Consider the following 18,302-nt stretch of genomic DNA (forward strand, 5'->3'; position numbering starts at 1 on the left):
TTGTTACCTTATCCCATCAATAAAACAACGGACTTAAAAAATGTAAAATGAAATTGAATATCAATTTAGTTTATAAACGATCAATTTAGTAAGAAATCTTAAATTCCACCGTATGATTTATAATTTTGATTTTGGAAATTTTGTTAAGATAAAACAAAGAACTGTTAAGAATTTTGAAATATTTTGTTTTGTGATTGGAAAGTGTTAAACCCTCTCTGTCTGTCGATTCGTCCAACCATCCCTATGTAATAACATGAGTGTCTAATTTTGTCATCCAAATTCCGAAATCAGAACTTAAATTCTCCTATTCCAATACCGCGCAACCATCCGACGACGACATTCACCTATTAATCACAGGCCACTAGCCTTCATTCGGGGTTCCTCCTTCCTTGTTCATAGCCAGCCTTAGCTCCGTGCCCGGTTTGTGGTTTCACCTCCCGCAACGCAATCAATTGTAGTCCCTGTTCCTCGTCGATCACCGTAAGTTGCATTGGCCTCCTCTCTCACCGGACGATCACATCTCCGGTCACTGGCACTGAGTTCGTTACATTGAGGTAAGTAAAAACCCTAACCCTAACCCTAAATCCGTAATCCTAATTTTTAATTTCGTTGTACACACTCTGTTTGGTTTGAGTGTTAATGGGGTTTAATAAAGTAAGCGGTAAGTGTAGTTAATACATGTTGTTTTCATGGTAATTGGTGGGTTTTAATGGTAAATTGGGTTTTACGTGTTGATTTTCTGACACTCTAAATTGGAGTGTTTCCATTTTCATTAATCGTTCACCACACAAGTCCATCAGAATCATTTCAGACTGCCTTGACCAATTAATTCAATTTGTGAATGTAATGACTAGAACTACTTTTATGTAATTTATGCTGGACTATGTTTGTTTTGTAATTTCTGCTTGCTTTTATGTTTATAAACCATTGGAAGAAGCCAAGTATCATGATCAAGATGCTGAAATGGCAGCCAAGAATGAGAAATTTAGTAACGTAATGTGGATCATGCAGAATTGCAGATGGCTACCAAATTCTGCACCACTTGGGATTGTTAAGGATTTTTTCTTATTTTTTTTTTGTGTATTAGTGCAATTTTTATTCAGAAATGGATATTCCATGAGTTCCTTTACATTGCTATATTATAAATATTGAATTTTTTGTTCACTTTAGTTCCGAACCAAACAGATAATTTCTGTTCAGTTAAGTGTTTAAGTTTGGTTTGCTGTTAAAATTATACCCAAAGTTAGTTTGTTGGTTTGGTTAGTGAACCGAACTGATTGATGGTCAGCCCTAATCGGGACGGGAACTTTATATTTATAATTTCTTACTTCTTAGGTTTTCTCCTTGCCATTTTTGTATGTCTGTTCGACGAGTGTTTAGCGTCAAAGGTGTCTAGACTAGAGGTGGTTTATACCCATAAGAAAGGTGGACAGTTCTTTTATGATATATTTTTTTTGTCAGAAATGCTGAAGTAGTTTTCTATTTATTTTTGTGTCTCAGGCAGTGCATAGACGAGGTAAAAAGCACCTGGTTTTGGAGACTAAATAGGCGATCTCTTTTGTTGTCTTGTTTCGGAGGTAGCCATGTCTGTCACAGCAGGTGTAACTGATATTGCCCTAGCTGTCAGGGATAAGCTTAGAGGTAAAATTGGGCAAACGAAAGTGAAAAGGTATTGGCCTGGTAAAGCACCCGAATGGGCAGATGATGCTGATGAAGATGGGGATATTAAGATGACTAGGGCAGATGCCCTGGAGAAAGCTTTTCCTACTCGGGAAGATTCTGATGTTGTTAGGAAAGATGATCCTAGGTTGCGCCGTTTGGCTGAGAGCAAGATTGATAATCGGGAGGAAGTCAGAGCTGATCACCGGCGTATAAGGCAAGCTGAGATTATTTCAACTGAAGAGGAGGAAACCCGTCGGCAAGAATGGGCTGATATGGAGGAACAAGATGAAGACGCATTGGAAGAAAGAAGAAGAAGAATTAAGGAGAAGTCCCGACTGAGAGAACTAGAAGAAGAAGAAGCTGGACTCCCACCTGAAAAAGAAGAGGAGGAAGTAGAGGAAGAGGAGGAAGAGGAATCGGAGTATGAGACCGATTCTGAAGAGGAAATGATGGGTATGGCCATGGTGAAGCCCATTTTTGTGCCAAAGGCTGAGAGGGAAACCATAGCTGAACGTGAACGTCTTGAGGCTGAAGAACAAGCTCTTGAGGAAAAGGCAAAGAGGAAGTTAGAGGAGAGGAAGGTGGAGACAAAGCAAATTTTGGTTGAGGAGATTCAGAAGGAGGAACTTATTCAGAAGAATCTGGAAATGGAAGCAAGTATTGCTGATGTGGATACTGATGATGAAGTCAATGAGGCAGAGGAGTATGAGGCTTGGAAGGTTAGAGAGATTGCAAGGATCAAGAGGGACCGAGAGGCCCGCGAGGCAATTTTTAAGGACAAGGAAGAGGCTGAGAAGTACAGGAACATGACAGAGGAAGAGAAGAGAGAGTGGGATCGGAAAAATCCGAAACAGGCTCTGCAACCAAAGCAGAAGTGGAATTTTATGCAGAAATATTACCATAAGGGTGTTTTCTTCCAGGATAACCCAGATGACCTTGCTGCCACTGCTGGAACATCTGATATTTATCATCGTGATTACTCTGCCCCGACTGGAGAAGATAAAATGGATAAATCAATATTGCCTAAGGTCATGCAAGTGAAGAAGTTTGGCCGCAGTGGAAGAACCAAATGGACTCATCTTGTCAATGAAGATACAACTGATTGGAACAACCCGTAAGTTTGCTTATCCCATCAAATTTTTGATAAATTAATTTTGCTCCTCTAAACTAATAAAGAAATGGCTTTTACAGTCCTTTCAAAAAATTTATTGTCATAATTTGGGTTCATAACTCCATATTACTCAAATTAGCTGATAATTTGTAGCACCTAGGTATACCTTATGGTTATGGTATTTTGCACTCCCCTGTTGCTGATATCTGTATTTTGTGTTTGACCAATTTTTATGTATGCACTGTTATTTTTAGTTAGGTGTCTAAAAGTCCAACTCTTTGAGCGTTTGATGGTATTTTCTTGTGACACCGGATGTGAAGTTAATGTATAGATGTGTAAAACATTAAAGGGTTAGAAGTACTGCATTTTAAAATTAAAATCAGTTACACTTCGCATGTGGATACAACTGTTAATAGTTTTATTCTTTTGTTTCAAGCTGTTTTTTATGAGGTTATATGGCTCTTGAAGAAGATATTTCAGTTTAGTATATTTAATTTGGATGGAGGAGTTAACATTGATTCCTGTTTGAATTGCAGGTGGACATACAACGATGCGCTTCGTGCAAAATACAATACAAAAATGGCCGGAATGAACGCATCTATAGCTAGACCGAGAGGAAGCAAGAAGTTGAAGGATTGGGAAAGACGATAAATTAGAAACAGAGTCAATTATTGTTTATATCAAATTAAGGGCAGATGGAACATTTTTTTTATCTGGTTGATTTTATACATTGACTGGAGTTTGGAATGTGAGGAATGCCCTAAACGAAGGGAAAAAGAGGAGTGTGCTACATTCTGTAAAGAAATGAATGAAAAATATTAGGAAAAACATTCCACTGTGGTTTATTAGCAGCATAAAACTTGGAAAAACTATGTTTATTATTCTAGGGAGCCTAAGCACTGCAAGAATTAGTGAGTAGTAAATTATAGAGATAAAGGTCCAACAAAAGAGGTGAATGATTGAGTATGAAGAGACGAGATTTGAATTTTTGTGCTAGTCAAACTTAAACAACCAACTATCATATTCAAATGTCCAGTCTTAATTCATAAAATGGGAACACATATTATATTTGTTAGCTATTAAATTTAGGGATAAGATACTAAAATAGGTTTAAGGTTTTTGATAAGTATCAATTTAGGCTCAACATTTAAAATAGTATAAATATAGGTTTAACGTTTATAACATAATATAATTTAGGCTTAACGTTTACAATATAGCATCAATTTAGGTCTCACGTATAAAATAACACTAATATAGGCTTAACGTTTATAAAATAATACGAATTTAAACTTAACGTTTACAAAATATATCCAATTTAAGCTAAACGTCACAATTAAATTAACCATATTATTTTCTTTTCCTATTAAATTTATATGTTATCTTTTTATTTAGTTCTATTTTTTTTATTTATGATAATACAATTAATTAATATTCTTACCCATTAAAATTTTATATTTGTTTTTCATCAACCATTCTATGACTCATAAATTTCATGGCTCATGTAATATATGCAAACTAAAAGTAATTGAATATCTACAATATTTCGAATACTGAATAATGTATAATGTATCAATATTATTTTAACTAGTGTTCGAAATATTGTGGATATTCAATTACTTTTAGTTTGTATATATTACATGAATCATTGATGAAAAACAAATATAAGATTTTAATGGGCAATAATACTAATTAATTGTATTATAATAAATAGGAATATCGAACTAAATAAAAAGATAACATATAAAGTTAATAGGGAAAGAATATAACATGATTAATTTAATTATGACGTTTAGCTTAAATTGTATATATTTTGTAAACGTTAAGCTTAAATTCGTATTATTTTGTAAACGTTAAATCTATATTGGTGCTATTTTGTACGTGATGCCTAAATTGATGTTATATTATAAACGTTAAGCCTAAATTGATATTATGTTGTAAACGTTAAACCTATATTGGTACTATTTTGGACGTTGAACCTAAATTGGTACTTCCCCAAAAACCTTAGGTCTATTTTGACACCTTATCCCTTAAATTTACTTTAAACATTCAAAATTGCATAGAAGATGAGTTGAAGTAGAATATGAGGTTGAAGAAATTTACTTCTATTTGTTTTTTTTATATATTTCTACTTGCTCTTCATCATTCTTAGTTTATGTTTTTGTTTTCTTCGTTGATTTTAGATTGAAACGTGGTCACTTGGGAAGAAGATGGATTAAGAAGATGATGGGTTTGTAAAAGTATTTTAAAAAAATATATTGGAAAAATCTAGTTTAGTAGCATATGTCCAAATGATTCTAAGGTGTAGTTTTATGAATCTAAGGTGTAGTTTTATAAATTAACCTAAAAGAAATGAAGCATTACCCTACCCTAAAATAAACGTCTCCTAAATCTATGCAAATAGTAGTTAATTGTGATTTTAAAACAATTGATTTACTTTTAATATTTATCTCCTAATTCTACTTTCAATGTAATTTTTTTATTGCTACGGTTTATTTATAGGATTTTCTTTATTTCAATGTAATTGTGATTTAATAAGTCTATATTATTTTTATTTAGGGTGAATCATCAAATTTATTTGATTAGTCAGAATTTATATAGATACCGCCATTTATCTTTATTAACATTAAATTTTTCTTTTAGTGTATATAGCGATAAATATGATTTTTTCGTTTAAGCTTTTGTTTGGGAGTTTGGAGGTTAATGGAGGGGAGAGTTAAAGGACGTAATGGAAAGGGAAGGGAAGTGATAGAATGGAAAGTTAACAATTAATCTTGTTTTACTTCAAAAAAAAAAAACAATTAATCTTGTTTGGGAGTTTATAGGATGTAAATGAGGTTAAATGTTTAACCTTGTTTGAGAGTTTAAATATGGAGGGAAATAAATGTTAAATTTACTCTGCAGAGACAAAAAATTTTAAAAAAGTTTACGTTACTCCCATTAACCCCCAATTTGGAGGTTAGAGTTTGGAGGTTAGAGGAAGTAAACATTTAACCCCATTAACCTCCATTTACTCTCAAAAAATAACTCCCAAATAAGGTTAACTCAATACTTAACCTTCCATTACTCCCATTTACTTCCATTAACCTCCTTCCAAACAAGGGCTAAAGTGATAGAATATTATATATACAAAAATAAATTGATAAATCTTAACAAGACAAAAGTACATAAAATGAGTTTAAATTTACATATTTAATATCATAGATCATTATAGAGTAATGGTAGACAGTTCTTGACAGTTCTTAAAACAACAATGAACTTTTCAAATAAAAACAACAACGATGAAAAACATACTTTACCCGGAATCGATTTTACCGTCTTTTCTCAACGAATAACTTCATAATATTTCAATGAATCAAATCTATGTAATAATAGAAAACTCATCAACGTTTCTATGATGAAAAACATGATAATGTGGATATAAAGAGGCATAACACATATACCAGAAAAACTACATATACAATAAAAAATAGAAAACGCTCTAAAGTAGAAACTATTAAACGAAGAAGTTGAAGTTTTCTTGAAAGCTAGGTTTTAATAGGGTAAAGTTCAAATAAAACCCATGTGGTTTCACTAATTTTCAAATAAAGAACTGTGGTTTACTTTTTGTCAAAACAAGGATTGAGGTTTCAAACTTGGATTAATGCTATTAAAACCATTTTTAACGATCTGAAAATGAAAATTTTCAATAATTAAAGTTGTTCAATGTCATATTTTCTATGGATCTACATTTTCGATTTTCGAAAATCATCTTTTTTGGAACTTTCTCTCTCTAAACACTAACTTTCTCTCTCTTTACCAAACATCATCTAAACAATCTCAAAATAAAAAAGTTGAAGAATTAAAGTTACTTAGAATATTAGTAGTTTTTAAAATATGTCATTTTTGAAGTCGTCAAATGTGATTTTAATAGTATCAATAGAAAAAGTCCTTATTTTGTTAAAGTTAAAAACCTCAATCCTCGTTTTGACAAAAAGTAAACCACAGTCCTTTATCTGAAAATTAGTGAAACCACATGGGTTTTATTTGAACTTTACCCGTTTTAATATGATAATAATAACAAAATTATTTATGAAAAGAAAATAATCATTTTGGAGTTGAAAATAGAATGGGGGCAATTCTAAAAATAGAATTGAGGAAGACCAAAAGCTGAAATCAGAACTCAAATTCTCAATTCATCTAAATCACCACCACCCACTACCCGCCAGCTTAATTCACCGGGGTGCTTCCATCCTTGAGTTCCGTTTTCCGGTTCGCGCTATGCAATCAATAGTAGTCCCTGTCCCTCGTCGATCTCCGTAAGTAGCATTGCCCCTCATATCTCACCGGGCCACCACATCCCCGGTCGCTGGCGCAGATTTCTTTTCATTGAGGTAAATAACCTAACCCCAAATCCTTAATTCTAAATTCATTATACGCTAAACGTCATTCTGGATTCTCTACTGCGCACACTCATAGACGATTTCAGTAGGCAAGGGTACTTGATTTCCATTTTCATTCTTCCCCATGAATCCATCAGAATCATTTCAGACAACCTTAACCAATTAATCTAGTTTGTGAATGTATTAACAAAAACTGCTTTTGGTGTAATTTGTGCTCGCGTTTATCTTTATAAACCCCTGAAAGAGGCCAAGGGTGATGATCAAGATGCTGAAATGGCGGCCAAGAATGAGAAATTGACCATGCAGTGTTGGAGATGGCTACCAAGATACTTCGGATTGTTTATGATTTTTGAATTGTGAATTAATGCAATTTTTGTATCGAGTATATGAATATTCCATGAATTTATAACTGCTTAAGTTTGATTGGATAAATCTTTTGTTTTTCCTCTCATCTCATAGCCTTCTCAATTCCCTAGTCTCTAATCAACTATTTCATTCAGTACTATTATACATATTTAAAATTCAGTTAATTTGGTTCGGTAATTTCTGTCCGTTAAATGTTAAAGTTTATTTGGTATTAAAATTATATCAATAGTTGGTTTGGTTCCTTAACTGAACTGATTCTCGCGCAGCCCTAATTGGAAGCTTTGGTATTTCTAATTTCTTACGTTTACTTGCCATTTTCGTATGTCTGTTCGAAGAGTGTTTAGCGTCAACAGGTGTCTAGACTAGAGGTAGTTTATACCAATAAGAAAGGTGCACAGTTCTTTTATGATATATTTTTTTGGTTAAAAATGCTGAATTAGTTTTCTATTTATTTTTGTGTCTTAGGCAGTGCATAGACGAGGTAAATAGCACCTGGTTTGGAGACTAAACAAGTGGTCTCTTTTGTTGTCTTGTTTCAGAGGTAGCCATGTCGGTCACAGCAGGTGTAACTGATATTGCCCTAGCTGTCAGGGATAAGCTTAGAGGTAAAATTGGGCAAACAAAAGTGAAAAGGTATTGGCCTGGTAAAGCACCCGAGTGGGCAGATGATGCTGATGAGGATGGGGATATTAAGATGACTAGGGCAGATGCCCTGGAGAAAGCTTTTCCTACTCGGGAAGATTCTGATGTTGTTAGGAAAGATGATCCTAGGTTGCGGCGTTTGGCTGAGAGCAAGATTGATAATCGGGAGGAAGTCAGAGCTGATCACCGGCGTATACGGCAAGCTGAGATTATTTCAACTGAAGAGGAGGAAACCCGTCGGCAAGAATGGGCTGATATGGAGGAACAAGATGAAGACGCATTGGAAGAAAGAAGAAGAAGAATTAAGGAGAAGTCCCGACTGAGAGAACTAGAAGAAGAAGGAGCTGGACTCCCACCTGAAGAAGAAGAGGAGGAAGTAGAGGAAGAGGAGGAAGAGGAATCTGAGTATGAGACGGATTCTGAAGAGGAAATGATGGGTATGGCCATGGTGAAGCCCATTTTTGTGCCAAAGGCTGAGAGGGAAACCATAGCTGAACGTGAACGTCTTGAGGCTGAAGAACAAGCTCTTGAGGAAAAGGCAAGGAGGAAGTTAGAGGAGAGGAAGGTGGAGACAAAGCAAATTTTGGTTGAGGAGATTCAGAAGGAGGAACTTATTCAGAAGAATCTGGAAATGGAAGCAAGTATTGCTGATGTGGATACTGATGATGAAGTCAATGAGGCAGAGGAGTATGAGACTTGGAAGGTTAGAGAGATTGCAAGGATCAAGAGGGACCGAGAGGCCCGTGAAGCAATTTTTAAGGATAAGGAAGAGGCTGAGAAGTATAGAAACATGACAGAGGAAGAGAAGAGAGAGTGGGATCGGAAAAATCCGAAACAGGCTCCGCCACCAAAGCGGAAGTGGATTTTTATGCAGAAATATTACCACAAGGGTGTTTTCTTCCAGGATAACCCGGATGACCTTGCTGCCACTGCTGGAACATCTGATATTTATCAGCGTGATTACTCTGCCCCAACTGGAGGAGATAAAATGGATAAATCCATATTGCCTAAGGTGATGCAAGTCAAGGACTTTGGCCGCAGTGGAAGAACCAAATGGACTCATCTTGTCAACGAAGATACAACTGATTGGAACAATCCGTAAGTTTGCTTCTCCCAGCAATTTTTTAATTATTTCATGTTTCTATTATTTTCTCTTTAAGCTTTTATCCATATGATTTATTTTTGCTCCTCTAAATTAATAAAGAAATATTTTTTTGCAGTCCTTTTGAAATTTTTGTCCCCATAATTTGGGACAATAACTCCATATTACTGAAATTAGCTGAATAATTTGTAGCACCTAGGAACATGGCGGCTGGTGGTATACCTTCTTATGAGTGTGCTATTTTGCACTTACCTGTTGCTGATATCTGTGATTTGTGTTTGACCAATTTTTATGTATGCACTATTATTTTAAGTAAAAGGTGTCTAAAACTAAGTCTTAAGTGTTTGATGGTATATTCTTGTAAACTGGAACCTCGGACACCAGATACGAAGTTATTGCATAACTGTGTAACATTAAAGGGTTAGAACTACTGTTAATATTGGCTTCATAAGAATTTCATCTCCTAGTTATTCTTTTTTTGTCAAGCTGTTTAACATTGGTTCCTGTTTGATTTGCAGGTGGACATACAACGATGCTCTTCGTGCAAAATACAATACAAAAATGGCCGGAATGAACGGAGCTATAGCTAGACCCAGAGGCAGCAAGAAGTTGAAGGATTGGGATAATAGACGATAAATTACAAACAGAGGCCATTCTTGTTTATAACATCTTTAACGCAAATGGAACAAATGAATTCCACTACTTTATTAACATCTGCATTAGTTTTATTACATCTGACTGAAGTTTGGAATGTGACAGATGCCCTAAATGAACTTCAGTCAAAAACCTCGACTGAAGTTCGGAATGAGGCATTCTGCTTTGCACTTAGGAGGGATCATTCCCATGATATGATTCAACATCTTAGTACACAACCTATAATGGTGATCTTCTAGTAACCGAATGTATTGCTCTATTGTATGCAAACTCCGCCTGTGCTACTGCAAAATCCCAAGTTCTTAGGTTATTTTTGCATATACTCAGAAGATTTCCCACCGTTATGTTCACAATCTTTGTATGACCATCGATTAAGGACGAATAAAACAATGCCCAAAGAGTGCCAAAAATGGCCAAGGAACATGAAATTGCGTCAGCAATTATGCTTGAGTCTCAATTATTGTTGTTGAATAAATTGATGATAACAATTAGGAGGCATATCCATTGAAGAAAAGGTAGTATGAAATAAAATATTCTATCAAAAAAAAAAGAAAGTATGAAATAAAATATTCATTGATCTTATAAGATATACTATGTTGTATTATGTTTGTAATGCTAATTTGATAAGCACTAAGATTATAATTATGTTTATAATGCTAATTTAATATGCGCTAAGATTATAATATACAATTATGAAACCAAATCTATACTATATATAATTATGGAAGCAGAGAGAAATGAGAAGAAGTGTTTTAGAGGTCTTTTTGATGAGTTGTCAACGTAGTAAAAAAATCAGATTAAAAATATTTAATTAATTAAAAATAAATCTTTAATTAATTAAAAAACAAATTTATATTTATAATATATTAAATAATTACTAGCCTATTAATTAAAATAATAAAGAAAGCAAGAGTTACGGGAAGATGAAAAAACACAAAGCAAAGGAAATCCAAAAGTCACAAATAAACTTCTATATAAAGCATGATAGACAGTATTCCACCATTATATTCATTGGTCACGATAGATAATATTATATTTCTGAAGGTAAATATTCGATTTTTTTCATATGTTGTAGTTATTTTGTTCTCAATTATGTTGTTGTTTTATTTTTATTAAACAATAGTTGTTATAGTTTCATCTTTCAGATTCATTTCTGTTGTTACCCAGGTTCTATACCTCTCGCTATCTTATCCATATTTTTTTTATTTGCCTTTTTTTTCCAAACTGATAGCTTCAATTGAAGAAATCCGACAGAAATAGAAGATGCATGAACAACCAAAACCGGGAAACACAAAAGTGTCAAAAATTACAAGAAATTCTTATGTTTCTCAAGGTAATTATTCGATTTTTTTTTCATATGTTGTAGTTATTTTTGTTCTCAATTGTGTTGTTGTTTTCTTTTTATTAAATAATAGTTGTTATAGTTTCATTTTTCAGAGATGAAATTCCATTTCTGTCGTTACCCATGTTCCATACCTCTCGATACCTTATCCATGTTTTCTTTTTTATTTATCTTTTTTTTGAAAATGACTAAAATAAAGATTTTGTAAATTTGTATTCTTTTTTAGTATATGTTGCTAGGTGTTATCGTTTTGATTGCTAACTCTTAATTAAAATTTAGATTTTCGGCTTTATATGAACTCAATTTTTGGCTTTCTCAATTGTGTTGTTGTTTTATTTTTATTAGACAATTGTTGTTATAGTTTCATCTTTCAGAGATGAAATTCCATTTCTGTCGTTATCCAGATTCCAAACCTCTCGCTAACTTATCCATGTTTTCTTTTTTATTTATTTATTTTTCAAAATGACTAAAATAAAGATTTTGTATATTTGCATTCTTTTTTAGTATATGTTCATAGGTGTTATCGTATTGATTGTTAACTCTAACTAAAATTTAGATTTTCGGCTTTTTATGAACTCAATTTTTAGTTTTAATTGAAGTTAGATTAATTTTTCTAATTCGGAACATGTTGAAATCCACTCATTTTTTTAGTTTGAGTTTAGCTAATTGATATGGATTGTATTTTTTATTTTTATGCATTTTGGTACAAATAGATATAAAGTTTCACACGATAGTTGTTCATTAAAGTTTGAGATATATTAAATAAAATATTAAAGAGATATTGGAATATTATACTTACAATGAAGTTTATTTCAATATAAATTATGTTATATTATTATTATTATTATCAAGAAGTTATTTTTTCCCAATTTTCTAGACAAGGAGATTGTAAGCGTCTAATACGCTTGATAAGATGTTTATTCTTGAAGAATGTGGATTATGCTAGATACGAATTCAAAATCAAAGTAAATAAAAATAAATTTTGATGCTCAAAATCCTAAAAATGTACATTAATTATGGATATTGAGATAATTGCTTTTGCAACATTGGCTTATATAATTTTCAACTATTATATTATGGTTCTAACAAAATTGTTAGTATTTCAAGAGTTTTTAACAGATGAAAATGAAATATGATCATAGGACAAATTATTGAAAAATATTAATTAAAAAAATATTATTATTTGAATCTCTTCAAATTCTCAAATGTTGAGCATAATGATTATAATTAATATAATTAATTTCACGTATTAATTATAAAACGTTTTTTTTTGTACTGAGTGGTTACAATTGCGATTTAATTCTATTTAACTAAAATTAATTTATGGACTTAATACTTCATTAAGAAAAAAATAAAATGTTTAATTAAGGGGCAAAAAATATTTTCACTCTCCTCTTTATACGCTTATGTCTCGACATTCTCTCTTATTTTCAAAAAAAAAAAAAACCCGAGAGAAAGATGGTTCTCTCCTAATTATCTTTTTCGTCCCTTCATTTTTTTTTCAATTCTTATGTTTGTTTTTCTTACTTACAAAATTCAAGAATATATAATTATTAGAAAATATTAATGAAGTCAAATAAGTGATATCTGCGAGTATGACCGATATTCTATATAGTGAAAGAATGAAGAACAAATTGATCGAATGTCTTGATGAGATATTACGAGATGAAAATAGGAGAAATTATCATTTTAAACTGATTCAATTAGATATATTGGGTTATTGTAGCAGAATAAATAATTGAATTCGAATACTTGATGATCATGAAATTCTATCAACCAAAATAATTATCATCAAGATGAATTTGTGACTAATTCTTACGAATTTTATTTTTTTATATGTAACATATTGAATTGATAAAGTTTATTCATATGCAACATTAGAAAAGTATTGATTGTAATAGTTTATAGAATAATATATTGATGTTGCTTCCATTTTAACATAGATTGTAATTCTTTTGTATCGTAGATATAATATTTAATTTTAATTATAGTTTAATTCAATTTTTGTTTAACTTATATTGTAATTCTTTTGTATCATAAATATAATATTTAATTTTAATTATAGTTAATTCAATTTTTGGTTTTTTTATTATATTCTAATATATTTCTTAATTAATCTGTTATTTTATTATTTGTTTCACAGAATATTTGGAATATGAAAATGTATTAAAATTCCTAAAAAGTACACATCATTGAATTTTGTAAAAATAAATAAATCATTCATCTTTAGTTAAAATTCCATAAAAAAAGTAGTCAATTATTTTTAAAATTAATTTAATTTGAATTATCATTAAAAACTATATATTAATTTCAAATATACATAATATAATTTTTTTTTATAGCATGATATAAAATTATTTAAAAGTAAATATGTCAATTTATTTATTTATCTAAATTATATAAAAGTTTCATACCCCGTGAATCGCACGGGTTTTCGACTAGTTCCTAATAAAAACAACTCCATGAATGCATATTTCAAGCTGTAAATACTCTCGTGATAAGTCATAAATCACATAAAATATATTCTCTTGTGATAAGTTATAGTAATTAATTTTTTACATAAAGTATATTCTCTCGTGATAAGTCATAATTAATTTTTATTTTGACACAACGTAATTCTTTTAATTAATTAGTAAACATTTTTTTTGGTAGGAAATGAATTAGTAAATATGCAATCTCATTAAGTATATTCTTTTATTTTATTATAAAAATTATACTTTTTTATTTTAAATTATTATATAATATGAAAAAATTTGACTTTTGGTATAATCTGTTAAATACTCCTTGTATTTTATAAGATATAAGCCGTTTAAGTTTTCTATGAAAATTAAAAAGAATGATTGATTTAATTTTAACATTTGTTTCCTAATTTTGTTTTCATTCAATGAAAAAGTTCATTTATAGTTTTTAATTACTACTGCTTATTTATAGGATTTTTTTTTTTTGAAATATGAAAAATAATTGATTATAATTTTTCTAATTAAAAATGGATGGAGTAATAATAAAAATATAAATAATATACGAAATTAATATGATAATAAAGAAATAACATATGAAAATAATAATAATTTTGGGATTGAAAATAGATTTCTGGATTGGATTGGGCAGAATCATAAAAATAGAATTGAGAAAGAGCAAAATGAAGTTTGTTAGGAAGAAAATGGAGCCGAGGTGCCCTAATTCTGTTATCCGAAATCTGAAATCAGAACTCAAATTCCCAATTCCTATTACACAACGTTCGAACTCCATTCCGCGCTACCCACCCGACGCCGACATTCACCGCCCGCCCACTAGCCATCATTTAGTTCACCGGGGTCCTTCCATCCTTATTCATCGCCACCCTGAGTTTTGATTCCCGGTTCGCGGCTTCTCTTCCCGCAATGCAATCAAATGTCCTCCCTATCCCTCCTCGATCTCCGTAAGTAGCATTGACCGTCATCTCCGGTCACTGGCTCTGAGTTATTGTCATTGAGGTAAGCAACCTAACCCTAAATCCCTAATTCTAATTCCATTATACCCTAAACATCATTCTAGATTCTCTACCGCGCACATTATAAGTCGATTTCAGTAGGCAAGGGTTTTTAGTTTCCATTTTCATCAATTCTTCCCCACTATTCCATCAGAATCATTTCAGACAGCCTTGACCATATCTAGTTTGTAAATGTATTAACAACAACTACTTTTGGTGTAATTTGTGCTTGCGTTTATCTTTATATATCCTTCAAAAAGGCCAAGGATGATTATCAGGATGCTGAAATGGCGGCCAAGAATGAGAAATTAACGCTAATGGGTATCGTGAATAGTTGAAGATGCCTAGCAAATTGGATACTACCAAATTAACGCTAGTCTCTAATTATCAACTATTAATATCATTTTATTCAATACTATTATACCTATTAAAAATTTGGTTAAGTTAATTTGAACAACCCTTAATTTCTATTCAGTTAAGTGATACAGTTAATTTGGTATTAGAATTATATTCAAAATTGGTTTGGTCACGCCCAGCATTATTTGAAAGCTTTGGTATTTATAATTTCTTAGGTTTTACTTGCCATTTAGTATGTCTGTTCGAAGAGTGTCTAGTGTTAAAGGTGTCTAGAGGTGGTTTTTATTTTATACCAATAAGAAAGTGGTCAGTTCTTTTGTGATATAAGCTTTTCTCAGAAATGCTAACATAGTTTTCTATTTATTTTTTTGGGTCTCAGGCAGTGCATAGACAAGGTAAATAGCGCCTGGTATTGGAGACTAAACAGGCCATCTCTTTTGTTGTCTTGTTTCAGAGGCAGCCATGTCGGTCACAGCAGGTGTAACTGATATTGCCCTAGCTGTCAGGGATAAGCTTAGAGGTAAAATTGGGCAAACTAAAGTGAAAAGGTATTGGCCTGGTAAAGCACCTGAGTGGGCAGATGATGCTGATGAAGATGGGGATATTAAGATGACCAGAGCAGATGCCCTGGAGAAAGCTTTTCCTACTAGGGAAGATTCTGATGTTGTTAGGAAAGATGATCCTAGGTTACGCCGTTTGGCTGAGAGCAAGATTGATAATCGTGATGAAGTCAGAGCTGATCACCGTCGTATACGGCAAGCTGAGATTATTTCAACTGAAGAGGAGGAAACCCGTCGGCAAGAATGGGCTGATATGGAGGAACAAGATGAAGATGCATTGGAGGAAAAAAGAAGAAGAATTAAGGAGAAGTCGCGACTGAGAGAACTAGAAGATGAAGCTGCACTCCCACCTGAAGAAGAAGATGAGGAAGTAGAGGAAGAGGAGGAAGAGGAGTCTGAGTATGAGACCGATTCTGAAGAGGAAATGATGGGTATGGCCATGGTGAAGCCCATTTTTGTTCCAAAGGCTGAGAGGGAAACCATAGCTGAACGTGAACGTCTTGAGGCTGAAGAACAGGCTCTTGAGGAAAAGGCAATGAGGAAATTGGAGGAGAGGAAGGTGGAGACAAAGCAAATTTTGGTTGAGGAGATTCAGAAGGAGGAACTTATTCAGAAGAATCTGGAAATGGAAGCAAGTATTGCTGATGTGGATACTGATGATGAAGTCAATGAGGCAGAGGAGTATGAGGCTTGGAAGGTTAGGGAGATTGCAAGGATCAAGAGGGATCGGGAGGCCCGTGAGGCAATTTTTAAGGATAAGGAAGAGGCTGAGAGGTATAGAAACATGACAGAGGAAGAGAAGAGAGAGTGGGATCGGAAAAATCCGAAACAGGCTCCGGCATCAAAGCAGAAGTGGAACTTTATGCAAAAATATTACCATAAGGGTGCTTTCTTCCAGGATAACCCAGATGACCTTGCTGCCACTGCTCGAACATCTGATATTTATAAGCGTGATGTTTCTGCCCCAACTGGAGAAGATAAAATGGATAAATCCATATTACCTAAGGTCATGCAAGTCAAATACTTTGGCCGCAGTGGAAGAACCAAATGGACTCATCTTGTCAACGAAGATACAACTGATTGGAACAATCCGTAAGTTTACTTCTTCCAGAACTTTTTATAATTATTTCACGTGTCTATTATTTTCTCTTCTTTAAGCTTTATATCCTTAAGGCTTTGTTGTTGTTGTAGAGCTTATATCCTTGTGTTTCTATTTTTGCTCTAAGCTAATAAAGAAGTTTTTTTTGCTGTCCTTTCAAAAAAATTGTTCCCACATGTTGGGATCATAACTCCATATTACTGCAATTAGTTGAATAATTTGTAGCTGTCTGGGTATGAACATGATTGGTGCCTGGTTGCATATCTTATTTGAGTTTGGTATTTTGCACTTTGCTGGCACTGATATCTGAAATTTGTGTTTGACCAATTTTTACCTATGCACTATTATTTTGAGTAAGGTGTCTAAAGCTCCAACATGATGTTGTAAGTGTTCGTTGGTATTTTCTTGTGGATTGAACCTCTGACACCAGATGTGATGTTATTGTATAAATGTGTAACATTAAAGGGTTAGAACTACTGTAGATTAAAATCAGTTGCACTTTGTTTGTGGATACAACTGTTAATAGTGGCTTCATAAGAATTACATATCTCCTAGTTATTATTTTGTTTCAAGCTGGTTTTTTCCCCTATGAGGTTATATGGCTCTCGAAGAAGGTGTTTAATTTGGTATATAAAATTTGGATAGAGGAGCTTTTGCAGTTTCTAACATTTATTCCTGTTTTGATTGCAGGTGGACATACAACGATGCTCTTCGCGCAAAATACAACACAAAAATGGCTGGAATGAACACATCTATAGCTAGACCAAGAGGAAGCAAGAAGTTGAAGGATTGGGAAAGACCATAAATTACAAACAGGGGGCCATTCTTATTATATCATCTTGATGGCCTTTGAATTACTCGTTAATAATTGCTAGATTCATAGCAATTATTTCCTGTACAACTTGCGTGGATGTGCTGTTTGAAGTGGCATTTAGATGATGGACAATGCTAAATGGATAGAAAAAATGGGGATAGAATGGATAGAATGAGTTAAAATATCATAATTACCCTCCATAAAATAAAATTAGGTTTTCTTTTATTTATTTGTAGTCATGGGAACTTACAAATTAAAATAGTATTTAATGTACTAGTAGTATTGAATCATTAATAGAATATAAAAATAAAAAAAATAAAAATATTTCAAAAGGGCATTTTGGTAGGATTTTTTTTTCTATCCCTTCTATCCGGATAGCTTTTCCTTTAGATGATACTGTTAGATTAGCAATGTGTAAATCTTTTTGCCTACTTCATGTAGAAGCTGTGTCTGCACAAAGCACATAGCATCAGAAAGCAGTTCTTGTTTGAGACAAGGTATCCCCTTTTCCAATTATTTCCCCATAAAATAGACTTTCTTGGTCTTCCTGCTAGAGTTTTTAATAATGCCCTTGGTATTTACATTTTAAAATTAAATGTCAAATTGCCCTATCGACTCCTTTGATGTAGGAGCACGAGGTCGATTTTATATATAGAAGTTTGAAAAAATTATAACTCAGTTTGTATTAAGTGAAATTCAGGCTGTTTATATCTGTTTTTAGGAAAATTTATAAAACTAACCCAAT

The 18,302-nt window shown here is 32.6% G+C and overlaps 3 protein-coding genes across 5 annotated transcripts; all 3 read left to right on the forward strand.

Annotated features, from left to right (window-relative positions):
* The first annotated feature begins 183 nt into the window (after nt 1-183).
* On the forward strand, nt 184-3,657 carry LOC136206806 (uncharacterized). The gene is made up of 3 exons (XM_065997981.1): nt 184-554; nt 1,501-2,776; nt 3,310-3,657. Exons 2-3 carry the CDS (start codon nt 1,584-1,586, stop codon nt 3,422-3,424), a joined length of 1,308 nt encoding a protein of 435 aa, XP_065854053.1. The 5' UTR covers nt 184-554; nt 1,501-1,583; the 3' UTR covers nt 3,425-3,657.
* Nucleotides 3,658-6,893: 3,236 nt separating this feature from the next.
* On the forward strand, nt 6,894-10,334 carry LOC136206632 (uncharacterized). Of its 3 annotated transcripts, none has more exons than XM_065997776.1 (3): nt 6,894-7,143; nt 7,984-9,258; nt 9,781-10,334. In XM_065997776.1, exons 2-3 carry the CDS (start codon nt 8,066-8,068, stop codon nt 9,896-9,898), a joined length of 1,311 nt encoding a protein of 436 aa, XP_065853848.1. In that variant the 5' UTR covers nt 6,894-7,143; nt 7,984-8,065; the 3' UTR covers nt 9,899-10,334. The 3 variants fall into 3 exon arrangements, with proteins under 3 accessions (XP_065853848.1, XP_065853849.1, XP_065853847.1); XM_065997777.1 differs by having other exon boundaries at nt 7,988-9,258; XM_065997775.1 differs by having other exon boundaries at nt 8,058-9,258; nt 9,781-10,333.
* A 4,039-nt stretch (nt 10,335-14,373) lies between these two features.
* Nucleotides 14,374-18,103, forward strand: LOC136206650 (uncharacterized). The gene is made up of 3 exons (XM_065997797.1): nt 14,374-14,731; nt 15,464-16,736; nt 17,434-18,103. The coding sequence occupies exons 2-3, from the start codon at nt 15,547-15,549 to the stop codon at nt 17,546-17,548; spliced, it is 1,305 nt and encodes a 434-aa protein (XP_065853869.1). The 5' UTR covers nt 14,374-14,731; nt 15,464-15,546; the 3' UTR covers nt 17,549-18,103.
* The last annotated feature ends 199 nt before the right edge of the window (nt 18,104-18,302 follow it).

The sequence above is a fragment of the Euphorbia lathyris genome, chromosome 9 (assembly GCF_963576675.1).
Source record: "Euphorbia lathyris chromosome 9, ddEupLath1.1, whole genome shotgun sequence".
NCBI classification, from domain to species: Eukaryota; Viridiplantae; Streptophyta; class Magnoliopsida; order Malpighiales; family Euphorbiaceae; genus Euphorbia; species Euphorbia lathyris.